This window comes from Globicephala melas, chromosome 11 (genome assembly GCF_963455315.2).
Source record: "Globicephala melas chromosome 11, mGloMel1.2, whole genome shotgun sequence".
In the NCBI taxonomy this organism is placed as follows: Eukaryota; Metazoa; Chordata; class Mammalia; order Artiodactyla; family Delphinidae; genus Globicephala; species Globicephala melas.
In genome coordinates, this window is record NC_083324.2 from 78533561 (window position 1) to 78558247 (window position 24687).

The 24687-nt window shown below is 42.3% G+C and overlaps 1 protein-coding gene across 1 annotated transcript; it reads left to right on the forward strand.

Annotated features, from left to right (window-relative positions):
- The first annotated feature begins 1067 nt into the window (after window positions 1-1067).
- On the forward strand, window positions 1068-22755 carry FBXO9 (F-box protein 9). The gene is made up of 13 exons (XM_060307701.2): window positions 1068-1292; window positions 4280-4366; window positions 6769-6922; window positions 9583-9642; window positions 11073-11172; window positions 13180-13310; window positions 14320-14434; window positions 16961-17079; window positions 17277-17367; window positions 17952-18047; window positions 18501-18594; window positions 20153-20304; window positions 22164-22755. Exons 1-13 carry the CDS (start codon window positions 1290-1292, stop codon window positions 22270-22272), a joined length of 1311 nt encoding a protein of 436 aa, XP_060163684.1. The 5' UTR covers window positions 1068-1289; the 3' UTR covers window positions 22273-22755.
- The last annotated feature ends 1932 nt before the right edge of the window (window positions 22756-24687 follow it).

Here is a 24687-nt window from a genome sequence, read left to right on the forward strand (position 1 = left end):
AGATCTAAATAAATACAATAAAAGAAAATAATGGATAAGAGATTTAAACTATTGTGAACTCGTGAGAACCACGAGTAGGATCTTGGAAACCTGATGACTATTAGTACCCCACACCTAGTAGAAACTTTAGAAACTACATAAATGTTTGCTGAATGAAGGTAAGAAGCCCCAAGACTAGGTTTACACAGAGCAGAGAGCATGCAAAATTCAGTATTTAAAACAATGTAAAGTGTGGGAAAATAATACACTGCCTGACAAACAAGAGTGCCTTCTGCGGAAATGAAATCAGGTGCTTGGGCTGTAAGAAGTGGGGTCCGGACGGCAAGTGAGGGCTGGTGCTCTACGCGGAACGGCGGACTACAAATCCCAGGGCGCTGCGGGATCCGTCTCCGCAGGACTCGGGGTTCGGAGCCGTAGAGCCGCAACGTCCTCCCGCGTTGCATGATGGGATCTGTAGTGAGACGGGCGTTGGGGGGGGCTGTTTTCTCTCCTGCCGCTACTCTCCTGAGCGCCTCTTTTTCTCAACCTCCAGGACCGTGTCTTTAAAAAGTTTAGTCGTTATAACAGCCTGTGACGATAGTGGAATTTAAATGTCTCCCTGCAATCCCGGAGTGGGACTCTAACCACAGTAGCCGAGGATCGTGTAGTGACCGTCCCGGGCACCCAATTCGATGCCTTCGGGCCGCTTGCCTTAGGGTCTCAACTCTAAATTTGAGTTAAGTCCTGTTCAAGTTTGCGTAAGTTCACTGAGCCGAATACTAGGCTGAGTTTGGCCTTCGGCACCCCGGGCTGACCTCACCCGGGCTGTCCCTCGCGCACACAGAGAGCGCACGCCCCTAGCCCTCCACAGGGAAGTGCGCGGGCAGCGGAGTAGGGCAGCCCACGCGGGCGGCGGCGGGTCAGCACTGCGCATGCTCGCTGCGCCGGCGCAGGTTTCCGCGGCAGGGGTGCATCTACGCTGCGGCGTCCGGGGTCTCCAGCAGGGTCGAGGCTCCGGTGCGCGCACAGTCCTCGGCTTCGGCGGGCCCCAGGCGTCCCTGCGCTCCGCGAGTCCCCGGCCGCCGCCCCAGCGCGCCGCGATCTGGCCCTCTGCCCTGCGAAAATGGCTGCCGTACGCCGGGCCCGCAGTTACTGCCGCTGCCTGGTGCGCTTCTCCGACCGAGAACTCTGCTAAGTCCCGTTGCAGCAGACGGCAGGAGTAGACACCGGACTCCCGGGGCACCTCCTCGCGGGGGCGGTGCCGAGGGGGCGCCAAGAGCCCCTCGGCCGCGGCCGGCTGGCCCGCCAGCATGGTAAAGCGCCGAGGAGCTCGGGCGGGCGGCGGGCGGGACGGCCCGGGCCTGCGGGGAGCCCCGGGGGACGTGGAGAGGGTGAACCTGCGAGGGTTGGGGGCTGCATGGCTACCACCATCCTGGGGCCCTGGCCTGAGGGTGGCGAACAGTGCTAGTCCTGCCCGCTCCCCGGGGTTCCTTCCTGCCGAGCCCCCTAGCTGGGTCTCCAGGTGAGCAGAGCGGGTTTGCTGGACGGCCGAGAATAATGCCTCTCGGCCTGCTGAGGGCCTTGAACCAGTCTCGTCCCTTTAATAAAAACGAGCGTAGATTGAGGTGAGCCGTCGCAACATCTGAAAGCGGGAGGGAGCCTTGGCAAGTGGAGACACTTGTTGATCGCCGCCCCCCGCCCCTCCAAAACAAAAAGCCTGCCCATGGAGCCGCCGTTCTGACCCCTTAAGGAGTCCTGGGTTTAGGAGGCACCCGCCCCAGGACGCGGCAGTTCCTGGGGCAGGGTTTTGGCTGGCGGTCCTGGTGGCTTGGGGTTGGAGGGATTTTGTCTCATTTCACAGCAGTGAGGGCCCAAGCAGCGTCAGTGCGGTCCAAATGGAGGAACGGAGCAAAGCTCCAGAAATTGACAAAGCAGATTCCATGGGGCTACTGCGTGTTGGCGTATGTAGTCTCTGCCCCATGCTGCTTTGCTTTGGCTTCAAATAAATTGTCGTTCCGAGAAACTAATCTCTGGCTAAAGTTGAGTGATTCAAGAGTGAAATGATCCCAAACTCATTAGCTTATAGTAGACACCCAAGTGTTTATGGAATACACGAATGGTTGAATGAACTTACTTTATGAAGTCAATTTGGTGAATAGAAAAACACTAATTGACTATGCTTTTAAACTTTCAGAAATAGTTCTCTGACCAGGATTAAGCACTTAACTTTCTGTATTTCATTAGTCCCATGTGTAAAACAGTAAAAGGATGAACACATGAGCTACTCTAGTGAAAGGTGATGTTAGGTCCAACACAGTTATGAAAAACAAAGTGAAAATTTCTGGATGACAGCCAAAGACCTACTTATTTCAAGTGGTATTTGAGTTGAAGAGCATATGGTAAAACCCCAAATTTGATGGTTCTTGTTTTTGTCACCATACTGTCAAAATCGAAGTCTTAGTGGATGAGAGCTCTATTAACACAGCCCAGGGGAGAAGATGCTGTCTGTATTATAGGCTTCCTGTCTCCTTACCTCATCCTTGAGATACGCATTATATATCCTCATGGCATTTTATTTGTTAATTCATTTTTTGGAGCACTTACTATCAGCCTGGCATAGTGCCAGACCTCAGATCTTGATGCCAATGCACTAATTTCTAGCGAAAGAGACGAAATCTCAATACAAGTCTTAAGTGCTGTGATGCCAGCACAAGTGTAATGGGAAAACCAAAGAGGCACGTGAAAGGATCAGAATTTGTTTCCTCCTGGGATAATCCCTGAGCTGAATCATGAAGGATGAGTAGCAAGTAGCCAAGTGGAAGAGGATGCAGGCGTTCCAGACGCAGAGAGCAAAGCAGCGTGTGCCAAAGCGCGGGGCTGGAGAGAGCAGGGGGAGCTCTTGAAGTCACTTTGGTGGGGCTGTTGGGCTAGAGGTAGAGGCTGAATTACTGAGATACCCCAGGGACCAAGGTCCCCTTCCATTAGCTGTCCTTAGAGTTTATAGTAATAAAGCAGACCCTTATTTGAGAAGAGAGAGAAATACACTTGTTAGATCTATAAACTCAAACCCTTTTATTGTGTAATTTCCCATTACTGATGATCTGAGTAGGAAAAGCTCTCAGCTTAAAGAGACTTAAAAAAATGTATTTGACAGTGCGTTGATGCTCAGATTTTCCAGTTTTCTGGAAGTTCATCCGAGGCTCAGCCTTTCTCTTTTATTTCTCCACTGATTTAGCCTTTCCAGGGTGCCAAGCACTTTACCACGTACTAACTAGTTCACATCTCACAGGCACCTCTGTTGTAAGTCTGGTTGCCAGAGATAAGATAGGGAGCCAGGCTTGTTTGTGTTGTGCTGTGAAGTAGTGCAAGTATATCTGGTTGCTGTGCTCAAAGCTAGGTGTTAATACAGACATTTTAGTCCTGGGAACAAATTACAACCCCAATTGGCAATTGTAAAACTTACCGTGTTTGGAATGAGTGAAGTTAAATAGATTTTATTATTTTTATTTCTAACTAACCTTCAAAGTCACTTCCCTGATTGCCACATTTCTTTATAGGACTGAACACTTGAAGTGTTGAGCAAGTCTTATTTGCTAACAAGTGTGTTAGGTTATAGACCACACCTAGGCAACATTTCGTTTTCACTGGAATATAGGATCCAGTTTTATTTAGCAAACATTTATGGAGAATAAAAGGATAAAATGGACGGAAACTGACCTGAGGCTTCTGTTAAGTCCCAAGCCGTGCACAGTAGTTCCAGCCCAGCTTTATTCCACTTTAAGTCAATCCAATATATGAAAATCTGGATTTATAAAAAAAAAAAAAAATGGAAGGAGCTTCTTTACAAAAACCTTCACTCTTACATGTCTTTGATTTGAGTGAGCTTTTCTAGTACATTTAAAATATTATTAGACTAAAGTCATTCACACATTAATAACATTCCAGTTTGTGTAAAGAAGGGACAACCATATATGGGCTCTATATGGTCTTAAGAGATCCATGAAACAAAAACTATTTGAACTCTATACCACCAACTGTTATTTTCTGAAGCAAAGTTGTTCTTTTTAACCACCTACCAAAACATTTTAAGCTGGAGCCCAGTGAAGTTGTTTATTCTACAGTATTAAAAAATTAAAGTGTCAGACTTTTCTGACTGGAATCATTTAACTTACCTGTGAAGAAGATATTTAGGGAGAGGCAGCTGTGTGTTTCACTGGGCAGGTAGCTGAATAGGAGATGTAGGTTACCAGGGAAACTGTGTTTGCTTATTCCTGAGCGTCGTTTGCTTTCCCCCACTCAGGCAGAAGCTGAGGAAGATTGTCATTCCGACGCTGTCAGGGCAGGAGATGAGGATGAAAACGAACGCCCTGCTGAGACAGATTTGCAGGCATGTTTCTTCCTTTGTGCATTTCGTTCTTATTCTGTTGCTTTCCATACATAAGCAGGAGTTGGTCATAATTATGAAGATTCATAGGTTCTTATTTGCATTGAATGTAGCTGTATCTTCATACCGGTTTTTAGAATACTTAAGTTATGACTATGTTATAGATTTCTTTTTCTGTAAAAAGGAATATCAGTAATTGCTGCTGTGTAATTCAATATGTGGGTTTAAAGTGTTCAAACCAAGGCATAAGCATGACTAAAACCCATCACCTTAAAGAAAAAGATTGACAGATTTGACCTCCTAAAAGTTTAAAACCCATATATAGCAAAAGACCTCCTAAATCAAAAGAAATAATTAACTGGAAAAACTATTTACCATCTAGGGGAAGAGGATTAATATCTCTGATACAGATGTAACATCCTTATAAAAGTAGTAACAACATAGGATAGAAAGATAGGAATGGATAACTAATGGAAAAAATTAATATAAATATTTATGAAACATTAGAAGAGATAATCAGCCTCACTAATAATTTTTTTAAAATACAAATTAAGGGCTTCCCTGGTGGCGCAGTGGTTGAGCGTCCGCCTGACGATGCAGGGGACGCGGGTTCGTGCCCCGGTCCAGGAAGATCCCACATGCCGCGGAGCGGCTGGGCCCGTGAGCCGTGGCCGCTGAGCCTGCGCGTCCAGAGCCTGTGCTCCGCAGTGGGAGAGGCCACAACAGTGAGAGGCCCGCGTACCACAAAAAAAAACAAAAACAGAAACAACAAATTAAATCAGCAAAGAATTTTTTTTTAAAAAAAGATCAGATTAGTGAATAATGCCTATTGCTGTCCAGGCTCTGAGAACACTCACGCAGTATACATGAAAGCATAAGTTGCTACAGCTTTTTTGCAGGGAAGATTAGCAATATGGATCAAAATGAAAAACATACATTCCCTTTGAACCAGCAATCCTACTTCTAGGAAATTAATCCTAAGGAAATAATAGGGGAAGTGAGTAAATATACACATACAAAAATGTTTATTGTAGCATTGTTTATATGGAAAAATGGAGTACAACCTAAATATCCATCACTTGTGTTAAGTAATGATGCATCCATACAGTGAAATATTCTGCAGCCATTTAAAAGGATAGGGTAGAGCTTTGTGCATCGAAATAGAAAACTATTCATTGTAGTTAGTTAAGTGCTTCTTACTGAATTTGTAATCTTTAGAATACTTGTGCGTTTGGAGTGCACCATCTAGTAGGCGTTAAGAGTGCTGCTAGGACTTCCCTGGCGGTCCAGTGGTTAAGACTCCACGCTTCCAATGCAGGGGGCTCGGGTTCGATCCCTGGTCAAGGAACTAAGATCCCACATGCTTAAGTCAGAGGTATATGTGTTACATTCGTAATAGGAAGGTGGGAGTCAAAGCAGTGTGCAGAATGTAGAGAAAAATTATTAAAAGCTTTCATGTTTTAAATCTGTACTCTTTTTTTAAAAAGCCAGCACTAATATATACAATCCAATTACCAATGTCCTTTGGGGGGAAGGGCATCCCAGGTTGGGTTCCCAGAAAGCAGACTCCGAGGTGGGTGTAAGAGGTTTATTAAGCAGTGCTCTTGGAGTCAGCACGTGTGCCAGGGAGGCAGGGAGGGAAGCCTGAGGGGGTTGGGGGAGCTGGACTGCTCTGCAGTCTCAGTGGACCAGCTCAGTTAATCCTGCGGAAGTTCCGAGGACTTCCTCAGAGCGGGGAAGAATGACCTTTCAGAGCGGGGTCTTTGATCACTCTCGTTGATCAGTCGTTGGGTGGGGAGCACTTGGGAAGGGGTGTGGTCTCCCTGAGGCCCTACTTCAGGGCGAGGGCTGAGGGCTGTTCTTCTGTGGCACTCCCAGCAGTTCCTAATGGGGGGGTCTGGGCAGCACAGCAGAGCCCGCCACAGAGGGGGTTTCACTTTTTCTATGTTTAGATTCTTTTTAATGATATGTGTTAGAAAAAATAATTACTTTTAAAAAAGAGAAAGGTTATTAAAAGAAAGACTTGGGGCTCGCATACAGGATTTTGAGGTGATGTATTCCAAGGGAAGAAATGTTTGAAAGCATCTAAGTTCAGTCCCTAAGTGATGGCTTACATTTTCGATTCCAATTAAAATTTGATTTTCTCATACCATTAGATTTCTCCTGTATAGAGAATCTTATTTTAGGCAAAATTTCACAATTTCTTCAAAGTCTTAAGCAAAAAATTATCTTGGAGGATAACAGGTATTTAATGGTAGTATTCAGTAATTTAATAATTTAAAGACAGTGTTTTCTTATCTTAGCATATGTGTATGTGTGGACATCGGTGTTGGACCTGTTGACAGATTGTTCCAGAGTTGAGCTCCTCTTCCTTGGGGGGTCCTGAAACATTCTTCTTCCCTCAGGCACAACTCCAGAGGTTCCGAGCTCAGTGGATGTTTGAACTTGCCCCAGGTGGAGGCTCGAGCAGTTTAGAATCTCGACCTTGGAGAGCAACGAGAGGCTCTTCACTGAGAGCAGCAGACACCAGAGGAAAGCAGGAGCTGGCAAAAGAAGAAAAGTTAAGTGTTAGGGGCGTTGTACTTGGAAAGACGGTGACAAGTGTGCCAGGGTGTCCATCCCTCACCACTTTTTGTAGGCCTTTGGATGACACATTACTCCTTCTTTCCTGCAGGTATACAGTCTTGCCGGAACTCTTTGGTAATATACACCCCTGAGATTCACCTGGTCTAAAAGACAGATGCCTCTGAATCTGTTTAACAGAAGCCCGAAAGGGGAAAAAATTGGTTTAAATGTTAACACCTTCCCAAAGGTCATAATGCAATATTTTGTTATATTTTGAGTTGAACAGATTTATAGTGATGCAGTAATTACTTCCTTATCCTGGAAAATTTTGAATGCTTTCTAATGGTTCACCTCTTTCCTAGTGCTTGTTCACACAAAGTACACTCAACCCACCATTTCAGTTTTCACAACATTTGTCCCTCTGTGTCCGGGGATGCTCACCTTCCTTGTATGAAACGGTGTAGCATTTGCGTGTAACCACGCACATCCTCCAGTATACTTTAAATCATCTCTAGATTACTTGTAATACCTAGTACAATGTAAATGCTCTGTAAATAGTTGTAAGTACAGTGTAAATGCTGAGTAAATAGTTACCATTGCGCAGCAAATTCAAGTCTTGCTTTTCAGAACTTTGTGGAACTCTTTTCAGATATTTTTGATCTGCAGTTGGTTGAATCCGAGGATGCAGAGAGAGGGATGTGGAGGGCTGACTGTATCCTGTTACTCCACAGGGGTTGTCATCTTCATACCATCAGACCTAAGTTTTTCTTTACAAAAATTTGCCGTTTAATAATCGACATTACCATGATAACTAAAAACTTTCATATTTGTTTTGTTTCATTTTAATTTTGAAATAATCACAGATTCATAGCACACGGGAGTCCTGTGCACCCTTCCCATCCTCCCTTGACGGTGACACCTTCCGTAGCTAGACTTCTAGGAAGTAGACCTTGGTACAGTCCACAGAGCTTATTCAGGTTTCCAAGCACTTCACTGTCTGTATGTGTATAAATAGTTCTCTGCAATTAGCCGTGTAGCTTCATGTAACCATCACCACAATCAAGATACAGAACTGTTTTGTCACCACAGGGCTCCCTCTTGCTACCTTGATAGTTATACGCTCTCTTGCCCACCTCCTCCCCAGCCATTCCTAACCACTGGCAACCCCTATGCTGGCCTCCATTTCTATAATTTTGATATTCAAAAAGTGTTGTTTAATTCCTCCGAGGTCTGTCCCAGTTGTTGTATGTGTCAGTAGTTTGTTGCTTTTTACCGCTCAGCCGTGTTGCATGGTGTTCACGTACCCCACTTTGTTTGACCACTCACCTGTCGAGGGACATTTGGGTTTTTTCCAGTTTGGGGCTATTATTACTAGAACTGCTATGAATATTCATATGCAGGTTTTTGCATGAACATGAGTTTTCGTCCCTCTGGCCTAAGAGTGCAATTGCTAAGTTGTATGGTAAGTGCATCTTCGATTAAAAGAAACTGCAAACTGTTTTCCAGAGCGTCTGCACCATTTTCCCTCCAGCAGTGTATGAGTGATCCAGTGTCTTCACATCCCCGTCACCATTTAGAGTTGTCATTACTTTTTTTTTTTTTTTTTTGCGGTCCGCGGGCCTCTCACTGCTGTGGCCTCTCTCGTTGCGGAGCACAGGCTCCGGACGCGCAGGCTCAGCGGCCATGGCTCATGGGCCCAGCCGCTCCATGGCATGTGGGATCTTCCCAGACCGGGACATGAACCCGTGTCCCCTGCATTGGCAGGCGGACTCTCAACCACTGCGCCACCAGGGAAGCCCATGTCGTTACTTTTTAATTTTAGCCATTCTGATAGCTGTGTAGTGATACCTTCTTGTGATTTTAATTTGTATCTCCCCAATGGCTAATGATGTTGAATATCTTTCCATGTGCTGTTTCCTGTCTTTATACGCCCCTCAGTGAAATACCTGTTTGTCTTTTCTGATTGGATTGTTCATGTTTTTACTGTTGGGTTTTGAGAGTTCTTTATGTATTCCAAATACAAGTCCTTTGCTGAATATGTGGCTTGTAAATTCTTTCACTTTGTAGCTTGTCTTTTCATCCTCTTTTTTTTTTTTTGTTTTGCGGTACGCGGGCCTCTCACTGTTGTGGCCTCTCCCGTTGCGGAGCACAGGCTCCGGACGCGCAGGCTCAGCGGCCATGGCTCACGGGCCCAGCCGCTCCGCGGCATGTGGGATCTTCCCAGACCGGGGCACGAACCCGTGTCCCCTGCATCGGCAGGCGGACTCTCAACCACTGTGCCACCAGGGAAACCCTTTTCATCCTCTTAACAGGAAATTTCACAGAGCAAAAGTTTTAATTTTGATGAGGTTTAATTTATCAGTTTTTCCTTTTATAGATTGTGCTTTTGGTGTCAAGTATAAGAACTCCTCGCCCAAGTCTCCCAGATTTTCTTTCTTTTTTTTCCTAAAAGTTTTTAAAGTTTCACTTTTAAGTCCTTGATCCATTTTCGAGTCACTTTTTATGTAGGCTATGAAGTTGAGGTTGACATTCATTGTTTTGCCTGTGGATGTCTAACTGCTGTAGCACCATTTGTTGAAAAGGTTATCCTTCTACCACCCACGCTCACTTTTAGTACAGATTTTCAGAAATTGTTTTTCACTGTTTATTTTTATAGGCTCGAGAACTCTTTCTAAAAGCAGTAGAAGAAGAACAAAATGGAGCTCTCTATGAAGGTAAAAACTCAGGTCCCAGGATCATCTTGTCTTGACAGTTTTGAATAAGAACTCTTTGCTATTCACCAGTTTTTTAAAAAATAGAATATATTTATACAGAACATCAGTCTCTATATTTGATACTGATTTTTAAAAAATAAAAATTGTATTTTTATATAACCTGTCTCTCTCCAAAAAATATTGCTGAGAAACATCATCATATTGGTAGGATTAGTCAAATAACCTTTTTCTACATTTAGGGTTTAGTATTTATTTTTCATTATTAAAGTCTTAAAAATACTGTTGCTTATTGAAAAATAGCAGGATATGCCATTGAAAAAATAGGATATGCGCCTTTTATAGGTGAACGTTATTTCAGAGGAGGAGACTATGAAGGATAGATGGAGGAACATGTACATGCTTTCTAAATTCTAATGTACATTTTAGAGAAGGAATACTCTTCAGCCTTAATTGTCTCTTTTATTAGGCCAGTAGAAATGTGTAAGTAAACCAAGTGGTGGGGCTGTTTACTGGATTAGGTTTATAATTAGGCTTTCATTTCCTGATAGAAAAGCTGTTAATTGGGGCATGGAAAAAAATGCTAGCACTTGAGTGGTTCGATAATGCCCCCCAAATAACATTTTCAAAATTACTGCATTTATCTGCAAGTTTCTTCTAGGGGTATTTCCACTCTGAGATATGAAAAGGGCCCAAATGGTGGTATCCTGCCACAGTCTTTATTAGCCTGTGAGGTTCCTGTGTCCACGTAGTTTACAGTCACTCACCCAGAGCAGCAGAACATGGCAGAGTGGACTGAACTGAGTGGACTTCATCTGTGGGGAAAGAACTAGTCGGCTTCTGCAGCCCCAGGTTCTGTGGTGTGTCTCTGTGGGAGAGACTGCTCAGTGTTCTAGTTCTAAACCTCCTGGCCAGCAGATTGATTTAAAACAGGTTTTATAGGTTACTTAGCTAAATAAGAGGCAGCTGGACTAAAGGAAGTTGGATTTGAAGAATAAATTCCAATAAATTCCAGAAAACCCTTCTCCTTATTCTACTCAGGAGGAAACGTTTGATTTTCTGCATCCTAGGAAGAAGTTTGCTTAAAGGTGTTTTTGTTGGGGCTGCAGCAGTGGCATTTTCAAAGCACAGAGAAAGACAGCCACATATAAGATCATTTCTGACAATATGTGAGAGGCAGAGGGAAAAGATGGGCTAAAAGATAAGAGTAAAATGCAACATCTTAAGTTTCTGTAACGTGAGAGCTTTAGAAAAAGATTATTTCTGACTAGTAGGGTTTGGAAATAAGTTTGCTGACTGCTACTGTTGCATGTAGAAAAAGGGAATTTGACTGTTTGTAAAGAAAGTTACCAAATTAAACCACAGTTAGGGTAATCAAAGGAAATGACAAAAATGTGTGGTCATAGCTAATTTAGCTTTATTTTTTCTTTTAGCCATCAAGTTTTATCGTAGGGCTATGCAACTTGTACCTGATATAGAGTTCAAGATTACTTATACCCGGTCTCCAGATGGTGATGGCGTTGGAAACAGCTAGTGCGTACATAATTTGATAGACAGTAATATATAGAGTTTGTTAAAGTTAAGCGTCTTTGCCCTGTTGACTCTTAACATGATAATGATAAGAAGACGGTGCTAATTCTGTTGTTATATAGTCTTTAATATAAAGACTTGTTTATAAAGTTGTAGAAATTTTTTAATTAGGGAAATTTTAAGAGTAAAGTATAGAAATGCATATTTTAAACAGGTGTAACGAAAATTAGGTGATGAAAGAGTTTTTTTTTTAAATAAAAGCAGTGATTACTGAAAGGAGTAAATTAAAGGACACATTTCAACTTTCTGAAACGTATAAAGTCAAAACTATTAAAACGTGATCAGGGTAAGCCTGAAAAATGTTAATGGTTGAAATTGGGTACATAGTGTTTTATTACACTAGTCTTTCTCCTTTTCTATCCGTTTGAAATAATACATTTTTTAAAAGGCTTTTTATTAGGAAAATGCTGGACTCTAACCAGACTTTGTTGTAGATACAATACTGTTAAGACTGCAACATTTGTTTAAAAACACGGGCAGGACATAAGCGCTTCTAAAAAAAACCAAAGAAACTGTGTTTCATTGTACAGATGCCATTGGCATCACAGTCATGGAGTAGCATTGACTGTTTATATGGACAGAGACCAAGAGAATATATTTTTAAGCTAATACTTTTGAAGCTGTGTGTAAAACAATTATAAAATTGTATTGGCTTAACCCCTCTCTCTCCCAAAGCTTATATTAGAAGGGAAGGGAGTCTGTCCCCACAAAAGGATGTCAGGTTTAAAATGAGCAGTACATAGAAAAATAGAATTTTGGTGATGACATATTATATTAGTTCTGCCATGAAACAATTAAGAGGTTACCTTTATCGATAACTTAGCGCTGATCGCCAGTGCTGTTTAACTGCTTATGGTATTAACACTTAAGCTTTGGCTAAGCCGTATTAAAAGAATCCTGATGAAGTCAGCATTTATTGTCTGGGGCTAATAATATTGTTCACTAAATTCGATTTAATAACGTGAGGTAGTTCATACTCAAAAGGACTCATTGGGGCTTTTTCTAAACCTTCTTTGAATTTGGGTAGAGTCCTTTAGACCCAGCTCTGAGCCAGTTTGATAGACGCCAAGGGCTGTTGAGAAAGGTTGTATTAAAACATTAAAGGAACATTTCTTTCTCTCCCGTCCTGTTACACAAACCCAGATGCTATGAAAGTTCTTTAAGGGTACAGTTTATTTTCTTAACAGACTTAACAGGCCCTAAAAGCCTCTGCTATTTTTTTTGCCTTCTGTAAAAAGCTGGTAGCGTAGCCCTGCAGTCCATCTAGCCTCAGCCGCATGTGCCCTTTGTTGTCTTATAATAAGCCCTTCCTGGTTTTCTAACTGCATCCTCATCCAACCTTTTTGTAAGTCTGATCATTTTTAAGGTTACTGTTAGCAAAAATGGAAAGCTATATATTTTTCTAGAACTCTAACTATGTATTTGTTCATACTGATAAATTATTTGTGGACCCTGCTTTTTAAAATTACATATTTTCCTCTCTAAAGGTAGGGTGATAAGGCACATACGTTAGAAAACCCTTGGTAAGTAAGCGCCTCAGATAACATTTGTATGTTTTATTTTTATCCAGTTACAATGGATTGTGGTCACTTAAAAGGATATATTTACATAAGATTTTTAAAAATCATTTGAAAGTATCTTTTTACTAATTCATGAAATCTCTATTTGCCATAAAACTAATTAATTAAATCTCAACACCTGTATCCAAAAATTTAAATTCTTTCTCTGTGGGAATTAAAATTGCTGAAGCTTTTTTCTTCAAAAAGTTGGTATGGTACTCCTTTGCAAGGCAGGGTAACCATTTATCATATTAAAAAAAAAAGTAGTAAGAAGTTTGCTTTTGGATGACTTTTTCTAAAGCAGATTTTGAAAGTACTGTGGAAAATCATTTTCTAAGCTGTGTTGTGTAGACTGTGGCACTGCGTTCACTCACCTCCCTTATTTTCTCAGCATCGAAGATACCGATGATGACAGCAAGATGGCAGACCTCCTGTCCTACTTCCAGCAGCAGCTCACGTTTCAGGAGTCTGTGCTCAAACTGTGTCAGCCCGAACTTGAGAGCAGTCAGACTCACATATCAGGTGTGACTTCGTGGTCGTTATAACTCAGTGAGAAATACTTTTCCTTAGATTTACGTTTTCCAAACTTACAAGGTCAGATAGCTTGTCAGACAGTTGCTCTAGTTCAAAGTATGGTGGGAGATCTAATTTGTGCATACTGATAAGCTTTTCAAGATCCGAAGTAGAGTGGAGTTTGTAGCACAGTTGTTAAAGGGTGCCATTCTTGGGCTTCCCTGGTGGCGCAGTGGTTGAGAGTCTGCCTGCCGATGCAGGGGACGCGGGTTCGTGCCCCGGTCCGGGAAGATCCCACGTGCCGCGGAGCGGCTGGGCCCGTGAGCCATGGCTGCTGAGCCTGCGCGTCCGGAGCCTGTGCTCTGCAACGGGAGAGGCCACAACAGTGAGAGGCCCGCGTACCGCAAAAAAAAAAAAAAAAAAAAAGTGTGCCATTCTTTTTTCAGTGATGCTCTGCGAGGGTGAATGTGTGAGTTGGGGCGGCCCTCAGGAAACCGGAGGAACAATGGCACCATCAGGCACTTCAGCCAGGTTGGACGGTAGTCCTGAGATGGGCTGAATGTTTAAAAATTGATGGGGTTTTTTTCTTTTCATATGTTAAATGTTGTTTACTTAGCTATGGGACTTTCCAGAGGAGGACAACTGAAAATTTCCAAGGAGATGGAAGTTATTTTTTAATGTTAACAAATGCATACGCATGCATACATACTAGACTATTTTTCTAACATATCCATTTTTATGTATCTTGATGATGAAATGATCTTCCAAGGGAAAGGGGTACTTTATAAAAATACCTTTGGATCTGTTCAATACTGAAAAAACAAAGATATTTTGTGTCTTGATGTTAGGAACCATTTTTACTTCTGGGTAGTTAAATATACTTGTGCTGTAGCTCTGAGCAGTACTGAAGGTGCGGTTTATAAAATTTAAGGAATACATAAAGATATCTGCAGGGAGAACGTGACAGCAGAGTGATGTATAGGAAGGAGAGTCACTGAGAGGATAGTTTCCTTTGCAGCGCTGCCGATGGAGGTCCTGATGTACATCTTCCGATGGGTGGTGTCGAGCGACCTGGACCTCAGATCGTTAGAGCAGTTGTCACAGGTGTGCAGAGGATTCTATATCTGTGCCAGGTACTTACTGTTTTTTTTTTTAAGCAACTCTGGCAGTGGTGAAAAACATATCAACAAAGTGAAAAGACAACCAATGGACTGGGAATAAATATTTGCAAACCATATATCTGATAAGAGGTTGATATCCAAAATGTATAAAGAACTCATACAACTCAATTGCAAAAAACCCCAAATCTAATTAAAAAATGGGCAAAGGACCTGAATAGATGTTTTCCCAAAGAAGATATACAAATGGCTAACAGGTACATGAAAAGTTGCTCAACATCATTAGTCATTAGGGAAATGCAAATCAAAACCACAGTGAGATATTAGCTCATGCCTGTTTGAATGGCCATCATCAAAAAGACGAGATAAATGTGGATGTAGAGAAAAGGAAACCCTTTCACACTGTTGGTGGGATTATGAATTGGTATAGCTACTATGGAAAACAGTATGGAGGTTCTTCAAAAAATTAAAAATAGATCTACCATATGATCCAGCAGTTCCACTTCTGAATATATATCCAAAGGAAACAAAAACACTAACTTTGAAACATATCTGCCCCCCATGTTCGTAGAAGCATTATTTACAATAGCCAAGACATGGAAGCAACCTAAGTGTCCATGGATGGATGAATGGATAAAGAACATGTGGTATATATAAACAATGGAATATTATTGAGCCATGAAAAATGCAGAAATCCTACCATTTGTGACAACATGGATAGACTCTAAAGGCATTATGTTAGGTGAAATAAGTCAGAGAAAGACAAATGCTGCATGATCTTACTTACATGTGGCATCTGCATAGAAAAGGAGAATAGACTTGTGGTTACCAGAGGTGGGGGAGGGAAGAAGGTGGTCAGAAGGTACAAATAAGTACTAGGGATGTAATGTGCAACATGGTGACTATGGTTACCATCGCCATATGATAGAGAGTTGTTAAGAGAGTAGACCCTAGGAGTTCTCATCACAGGAGACCTTTCCTTCTTATTGTATCTGTATGAGATGATGGATGTTCACTAAACCTATTGTGGCTTATTTCACAATAGATGTAAATCAGACCATTGTGCTGTACACCTTAAATTTTTACAGTGATGTGTGTCAAATATTTTTCAGTAAAATTGGGAAAAGAGCTATACTTTTAAAATCTGGTTATGTGAAGAATAATCATAGTTTAGTGTAACTTTATTTAAGACAGGTAATCCTTTATGAATGTCTTATATAAAAATAAATACTTTATCCTTAGCATCTAGAACTTTTTTTATAACTTTATGTAGTTCTTAAAATACAGATGCCTTGTTTTTAAATAACCTAATTTCATTTGGAGTCTTGTGTTTTGGGTAAAACATTTGAATTACTTTAAAGCCTTTGGGGTTTTTTTTGGTGATTCTGTGTGCATTTCTGTTTAACAAGTACCTATCAAGCACCTAGTGGATTGACCCAGCCTTTTGAAATTGGGGTCTCTAGCACTGTTATTCCATTAACTTTCCTTTTAATTACACAGGAGAAAACAAAAAGGGAATTAAGAAAATAAATTTTCAGGGGTAGGATAAAATTTGGTTATAAAAGTATTTGTTAAAAGAAAAAAATTTAAATACGTTGCAATGTAAATTTGGGCGGTTTATCTCTTTTTGCAGTCTGGCTTCAATATAAGTAATTCCTACGTCTTTAAAATGGAATGTTTTCAGTTAAAGATAGTGTTAAAGATGGCGTTAAAATTATTTTGAGTTGTATTAGAACCATGTCAGTTGCGTCGCTTTTTGCAGTAATCCCATGACAAAGTCTTGTTAGGGTTAGGGTTGGTGCTGTCTTCGTAACTGACCTCCAGTCTGACTGTTTCACTGTTTCTCCGAGTACCATTCTGGCTCAGCCACCATTAGGCCTGGTCTGGTTTATGGCATTGGCATCTTGTGTGGTCTCTGGGCTTCCGCTCTTACATACCGGGAGCACATTCTCCGTAGACCACCAGTCACCTTTTAAAAGCATCAGTCATGCTCAGAACCCTCCAGTGGCCTCCACTTCACTCAAAGGGCCACTCCCGCCTGTAGAGCACTACGTCACCTGCCCCTGCCTGCCTCTTCACACACGTAGTCTGCACTTCACCCAGTCACTCTGCTGCAGCTGCATGATCCTTCTCGCTCCTTGTTGAACGTGCTGGCCACACTCCAGCCCTTGGGCCTTGCATGCTGTTGCTTCTGCCAGGATACCCTTCCTCGTCACCGTAGACACCTGCCCAGAAACAAATAGTCTCTGTTTCCCCACCACCATCGTCCTGGTCCTTTTACTCTGCTTTGTTTCTTTTTGTACTGAGCACACTACCTAAAACTTTTCTCTTGTTTTCTTCTCTTTTGTTTGCTTTCCCTGTAAAAGAGCAGGGCCTTTGCCCTGTCCGTCAGTCTGTCCCCAGTGCCCAGGACAGTGCCTGGCCGGCACTCAACCAATATTGCCGAATAGAAGATGGCTGGTGGCAGGAATGCTTCTCATGTCTGAGTGCGGATAGGGACTCACCTGTTATATGTGTTGATGTTGTGCTTTTATTACCTAGAGATCCTGAAATATGGCGTTTGGCGTGCTTGAAAGTTTGGGGCAGAAGCTGTATTAAACTTGTTGCATATACATCCTGGAGAGAGATGTTTTTACAAAGGCCACGTGTTCGGTTTGATGGTAAGTTGAACTCTTTAGAGCAATGGTGACCTGTTGTGCTGATTTTGAGAAATACACAGTCTTAATTTTCTATAACAGAGCAGAGTACTATAAGTATATTTAAAGGAAACCACAATAAAAACAAAACTGGAAACATGTTACATGGTGGTAAAAATTTTTTATTATGTTCTTTCTAAAAAACCTGTTTCTTTTTATAGGCGTGTATATCAGTAAAACCACATATATTCGTCAAGGGGAACAGTCTCTTGATGGTTTCTATAGAGCCTGGCACCAAGTGGAATATTACAGGTACAACTGTAGTAAACTGAGTGAGTGAAAAATTCTCTCTCTCCAAGTATTGGTTCGTTAGTTATTGGACATCTGTTCTTTGTGGCTTTTGCATTTATCCACAAAATGGCCCTCAGTATTTTCATCCGGTGTTATAACAGGAACTGCACTCAAAGAACCAGTAGGTTAAGAGAAATCAGTTAATTCCTCCTGGGCTCTAAACCTAAGAATCACTATGAAGTCACTTTAGAGCTCCTCCGTGTCTTCTGCCTTGTCAGGTAGCTTGTGCTGTTACTCAGGCTTATTGTTCACCAGATACTAGTGTCACTGGGAAACGAGTAAGCTATGGTAACTGCCCTGTAATAGCATTGGGCCTCACTTTTGTTTGACATTAGTTAGTGCTTTGGGGAAAAACACACAAATGCTTTGGTTCTCTTCTGCTGGCCTCACAGGTCATGTTTGTGTCAATGATGTTTTGCCACTTCTTTGGCCCACGGTATTTCCATTCTGGTTTCACAGCCATGAGTAAATAGGTTTCGGTACCAGTAAATAAGGATGTGTTTTCTATTTGCATGTGGTGTTTTGGTGTTTTCCTTGTTCCACAGGTACATAAGGTTCTTCCCAGATGGCCACGTGATGATGCTGACCACCCCTGAGGAGCCCCAGTCCATTGTTCCGCGTTTAAGAACCAGGAATACCAGGTAGTGTCTTTCTGTAGTTTTCTATCCAGTCCAAATTTTAGGTGGTAACTTGCAGATTATGTAACTTAATACTGGATTAAAGAAGCAGTCATCTGGGGCACTTGTGAAAAGTACCAATCCCGGGAATTCCCTGGCAGTCCATTGGTTAGGACTTAGCAGTTTCACTGCTGAGGGCCCAGGTTCAATCCCTGGTTGGGGAACTAGGACCCCACAAGCTGTATGCAGCACGGCCAAAAGAAAAAAAAAAAACACAGCTGATCCCTGGGCCTCTCCGCAGAGATGTCCCTCCGCAGGTCTGGGGCCTCGGAGACTAGACTTACTCACATCCTAGCTGATTGCCCTCAGGCAAGTTGAATAAACACTTCTAACTAACCTATTACCTTCTCGATTACTTAAATAAATACACATTACGGATTAATAGATTTAAAGTGTTGGGTTTTTTTTAATTTTTAGAACTGATGCAATTCTACTGGGTCATTATCGCTTGTCACAAGATATAGACAATCAGACGAAAGTATTTGCTGTGATAACTAAGAAGAAAGAAGAAGTGAGTATGCAAGGTGGAATTGGCAGTTTTCCTTTTAATTTTCTTACCCTGCTCATTCAAGCGTTCTTGATTAGAAAGGTTAAAAAATACCGTTTCGTAATTTATACAATATGGGTGTTGACTTACAGCATATCTCTGAGGAGAGCTGGAGGGTTTCTAAAACACAGTTATTTTTTATTGGATCAACTTATTTGTTCTTCTCCAAGTTTCCTCTTCTGGTCCAGGTTTCTTACGCATGAAAACGTAAAGCCAAAGTAACTATTAGTTATTCCTGTGAAATAACTAGTACAGTTATATATGACTATGTTTTTGCTTTTCTCCTTTTGAATCCTAGGAGATTTTCTTCCTAAACGGACTCATAGAGATAATTCTTTCACAAGGATATTTTTAGAATTTCAGTTTGTACTGGAAATAAGCTGAAGTGAGATAATTTCCTTCTTCCTTTTCTTACAAAAGGAAAAAAAAATGCCGAGTAAATACGATGGCTGAATTATTACATTCCAGAGTGTTTTAAATTCGCTTAACAGATTAAGGGGCTAATTTTTTTCACAGCTTTTCCCCATGTGCCTTTTTTCAGTCCTGGTTGAAAACGCTAATGTGTACTCAAGAAGTCAGTTGTGAGGTAGTTAGAATAAATACTTGCCTGGTGCTTTTATAATTAATATAGCTCTTGAATGAAGTTTCTCTTGTGTTAAACACCCCCTCCCTCCCACCCCCAGCACCATGTATGGGAATAGTTAGGGCGGGTTTCATCTGTGAGTCCTGTGGCCCTCCGCTGTGGCTTCTCTGGCTCCCTCTGGCTCCCGGAATCGGGGGGCAACAGCCTGAGGGGCAGAGTTGCTTGCTGTCACTGTGACCTTGGCCGTGAGTTTACTGAGGTCAGAGCTGGGGAGTCGTGAGGCCCTAGCTGTTTAGATTTTATCTAATAAGAGAGTTTAGGGACTCCCATGCTGATGACCAGTTTTCTCTGCAGAATATGACTCAGTGAAGCCGTGCATAGTGGCGACATTCTGGTGTTTTTAGCAGTATTTACAGAAGTGTGATTCCAGTGAACCTTGTCACATCTATTTCTCCGTTGACTTTTACTGTTATTGCAAAGGATCAGTTATACTCAGTGTTTTTTCTACAGCCTTCACCAGTTTATCACTTGCCCTCTTTAAAAATTCCCAAGTGTTTTCGAGTAGAAGGAAATACTAGGCTTAGAGATGGGAGACAGGAACTTTAGTTCGCATCTCTGACACTGGCCCTGGGCTGCCCGCCCTGGGTCCTCATCCTGTCGGCCATCACACGGCAGCGATGCGGTCGCACGTCACACCTGGGGATGTTGTGATGACTGACTGAGATGGTGATGATGGAGGGAAGAGCCTTCTGCGTTTAGAGTCCTTCGTGTATTTCCAGGCACTCGTACACATTCTCAGTCGATAACCAAAATAGCTGTTTACTATGTGCAGATAGTATGTAACTTAACATGCTTCTGAGGTGTAGCACCATCCATCTCTCTGTCTCTGTCAGTGAAGTGAGGCCTCACTGTTGCTCATGCACCTCTCTTCTTTTACAGAAACCACTTGACTATAAATACAGATATTTTCGCCGTGTCCCTGTACAAGAAGCCGATCAGAATTTTCACGTGGGGCTTCAGCTGTGTTCCAGTGGCCACCAGAGGTTCAACAAACTCATCTGGATACATCATTCTTGTCATATTACTTACAAGTAGGCGAATGCAGTAAAAATCCCAAGGTTACGGACTAGATATGTCCTTCCTGTTCAGTTGAGGGACTCAGATAGGGTTTGATTCCTCAGAGTGAACGTTTGATTACAGAGCAAAACCACAGCATAATAATCCTGCAGACGAAGGAAACGGCCAACTGGAGAAAACCTAAAAGTGGACCAGGAAGTGGAGCGTTCCGAGCTCCTGCCCACTGCCCATGGTGGTGCGAGTGGGCACCGACCCTGTGGGGTTGAGAGCAGCTTCCGTGCGTGGATGGTGCCTGGTCACTGAGCTGTCCGTGCGTGACTTCATTCGTTGGCTTACTCAAGGCAGTTGTAAAGCACCGAGACCTTTTTTCTTCTCCCATGTCTCAGTCTGATCATTTTTCACCTTATTTCCATTTGGTTTATCCCCAGGGATTATACCCAGATTTAAAATAAGTTGTAGTTAGGAAAGTAAGTCTGCTGAAAAGATTTCGTGTGTTCCAAAGCCAAATCTCTTAGTGGTTCCTATTTAAAGTTCTTTGTCCTATGAGTTAGGATTTGCTTGTATGAAATAATTAATGAACAGATGAGAATGTGTGAGAAAGGAACAGTGCAGAAATGAGTCAAGTAAAAAAAAGGAATTAGGAAAGTGAAATGTCAGTTCACATGGATACAGATCTTAGCTGTTGTTAGGTTTGAAGGAACACCGGTGTGTGCCCGAGGGTCTGCATGCCAGTTGAAATCAGAATTCTGAGAGGCAGGTTGTGAGGTCAGCTTCCATTAGCCTCTTTCACAACCTTGACTCCGTTGTTGAAAACTTCCTCTGTCACGTTTCCATCTTACAAATAACTTCCCACTCATCTGGGAGGTCCTGACAGCTGAGAAAGAGCATTTTTCTCTCTTCTCATCCTTACCTCCTGGTCCTACTATCTTCTTTTTGCTTCTCTGAGTAATTTGTGAAGTGGAATCTTTTTTTTTTTTCTTTTCAAAGAAAGAAACCAAACCCAGAAGTAGGACAAAGCAAATGAAAAGCATCACATCTTAAGAGAAAAAAGTGACGTCATTTGTAACTGCTAATGATCACGTTGACGTCCCTATAATAATATCTATAAAGTCACTTGAATTTTATGTTTTTGTTTATTTCTCCTTTTTTGTTTTATTTCTCCTTTTTTGTTTTTAGGAGAAAATTAAAAGCTGTGGTAATGTAACTCGTCACCTGCTTCCCCTCCAACCTGAAATTGTGCTGTTGATCATGCAAATATAAACTCATTAAATTCTCTTCTAGGATTATAATTCTTTCTAAAATACATTTTAACAAGAGCTTTACAAAGTCTATAGCCTTTGACTTAGAAATTCTGCTCTTAGGGATCTGTTTTGTTTTGTTCATATTCAAAAATATCACAACATCATTTTTAATTGCCAAATATTGAAACAGCCTACATCTCCAGCAAAAGGAGAATTTAGTAAATGTGGTATAAGCAGACAGTGAAATATTATGCAGCCACAAAAATGGCTTCTGAAGAGTATTTAATGACGTGAGGAAATGCTTATGTCATAATGTTTTAAAAAGGCAGGATGACAAGTAGAGTATGATTTCAGCAGTAAAGTTTGATAGCAAGGTTGAAGTGCCTGGAAGAAATGCTTCATGAGGCTGTATCTGGGTGATGGGGTGATGAGTGATTTTTCTTTACATTTTTCTAAATTTTTCAAATATTCTATAATACACTATATTATTTAGAATTGACTGAGATGAATTAAATTTAAAAAAGGCTAAAGCCTAAAATAAACTCCTCCCCCCCCCACCGCCCCAAAAAAGGCAAGGATTTCAAATGAGTTGATATCTCCTGGTAACGAGTGATTCTGTGCTTTCTTTCCAGATCAACTGGAGAGACTGCGGTCACAGCTTTCGAGATCGACAAGATGTACACGCCCCTGCTGTTTGCCAGGGTGAGAAGCTACACTGCCTTCTCGGAGAGGCCCCTGTAGCCCTCACGTCCACCCCTGCCGTGATGCATGGATAAAAGTATATAGAGAAACAGAGCACCTAAGTTATAAATGTACATATATTATATATATATGGAATTGGAACTTATTTTACATTGTTGGAGTTCTTTCAAGAAGAGTATAAATTGATTATTTTTTTTATGTAAAGAGAGAGTTGATTCTTGGGGAGTTTGTTTTGAAATTATTATAAGTTACAGTACATTTATGTTGTGAAAAACCACATGGGATTTAAATCGTGCCCTTTTTCAAGCAGATTTCTGAGCAGATTCTGTCACATAGGTCGTCTTCTGACTGATCAGCCCAGTATTTAAATGCGTCAGGGGAGCACCCCACGGGATCAGCATTTATTTCACGCGTGACGTAGTGTCTCTCACTAAAGGCTCAAAATGTGAACACCTGTTCTGGATTTGTTTGAAACTTTGACCAATAAAGATCATAAATAAATGTTTCTTTCAAGAAAATGTATTTGGACAGCCTTTTTAAAATGTCAGAATGATAAAACAATCCTAAGGTAGCCAGTGAAGGCTTACGAATGAATGAGCGCCTCTTTCGTCTTGGTCTTCATGCACAGCCACAGACTATAGTATCTGTACACTGAGCCTACCCAGGCCCCCTACAGATACGTGACATTAGGTGAGAAAGGGTGACTCCCTCGGGGCCAGAACTCGTCAACAAGCTCAGCCAATCTTCTTTGTTCATAAAAGAGCAGGAGTGGATCATATAAACCCAGGCCTAACTCTCTCCAGAACCAAAGTTGGGAGAGGGCCAGCCGCCAAGTGAACTGTACGTTACTGCCCCGGCGGCAACGCTATGGGTAATTTCAGAGTTTGCGTTTGGCACATCTCTACCAGATTCAGGTTCGGTTTTGGTGATTCAAATACAGCTAGAGTCGAGTACCTGTGTACTTTCAGAAGAAAACACCCGCAGCCAGGATTGCTTTCAAGTTCATAGTGACATTAAAAGATGCTTCGGGGACTCAGCTGGTGGTGCAGTGGTTAAGAATCCACCTGCCAATGCGGGGGACATGGGTTCGATCCCTGGTCCAGGAAGATCCCACATGCCCCGGAGCAGCTAAGCCCGTGCGCCACAGCTACTGAAGTCGGCATGCCTAGAGCCCGTTAGCCACAACTACTGCAGCCCGTGCGCCTAGAGCCTGTGCTCCGCAACGAGAAGGCACCGTGGTGAGAAGCACACACACTGCAACGAAGAGTAGCCCCCACTCACCGCAACTAGAGAAAGCCCGCGTGCAGCAACGAAGACCCGACGCAGCCGAGAAAAAAAAGATGCTTCGTAAGTTCCCACAGTTCAATGTGGGGCAGGCCTTTTAAAAAGCTAATATATGTTATGTTAAAGATGAAAACCGGACTTCCCTGGCGGTCCAGTGGTTAAGACTTCACGCTTCCAATGCAGGGGGTGCAGGTTCAAACCCTGGTCAGGGAACTAAGATCCTACGTGATGCGTGGTGCAGCCAAAAAAGATGAAAACCCCCCATCCGGTGTGTGTTTAGGAAGAAAAAGTTCCATTTAGTTTGGCTTTTTGCAGCAATCTGAGAAATGTGGGCACGTCACAGGAAAGTGTAAGCCGGTGGATGCCGTGTGCCACGCTCAACCTCGCTGGGATGGGTGAGCCAAGACCGGAGCTAATTAACTCCCACTTAATCTTAGGCTCAGCACCTCTGTGACACATTCCTTGATTCCACCAGCAAGTGTCCCTTTTCTGCGTTTTCAAAACACCCCACGTTCCCGCCATCCCAGCAGGTATCACACTTCTAATTTTTGTACATGTCAGTGTCCCTCGATAAAACTGGGTTCTTTTAGGACAGGGGCTCTTTCTCTTCAATTCCTGATCCCAAAGCACCTCTGTGCTGTGAACATTAACCCCTAGGAAGCAGCAGACATTCCACGGGTCTTTCAACACTACCTTTATTTATTTATTTTTATTTTTTAAATTAGAGTATCGTTGATTTACAATGTTGTTAGTTTCCGCCGTACAGCAAAGTGAATCGGCCATATGTATATACATATATGCATTCTCTTCTAGACTCCATTCCCATATAGGTCATCACAGAGCACCGAATAGTGCTCCTGTGCTATGCAGTAGGTTCTCATTAGTTATCTTTTATATATAGTAGTCAACACTACGTTTCTTCTCTCAAATGAATGAACTATGCTTTTGCCACTAGGTGACGGTCTTGTCCCACTCTTTTAAAGTTTGCCTCTTTTTCTCGTCAGTGTGAGGGAGGGAGCTGGTTTTCACACTCGCGGGAAAATGGGGCGTTCCATGGCCCTCTGATTGGCCTTCAAAGCTGCACGTGATAGGAACTAATACAAGGTGTGTATCCAAAATGAGATGCCACCCTGACCACAGAGCCCTGACTCCCGCCTGCTGAACTCCTCA

Excerpts from the sequence above, each read along its gene's own strand:
- FBXO9 (XM_060307701.2), top strand. Across the intron at positions 17,368-17,951 it reads CACCAAGTGGAATATTACAG|GTACATAAGGTTCTTCCCAG; the intron begins GTACAACTGTAG and ends CTTGTTCCACAG. Across the intron at positions 18,595-20,152 it reads TAACTAAGAAGAAAGAAGAA|AAACCACTTGACTATAAATA; the intron begins GTGAGTATGCAA and ends CTTCTTTTACAG.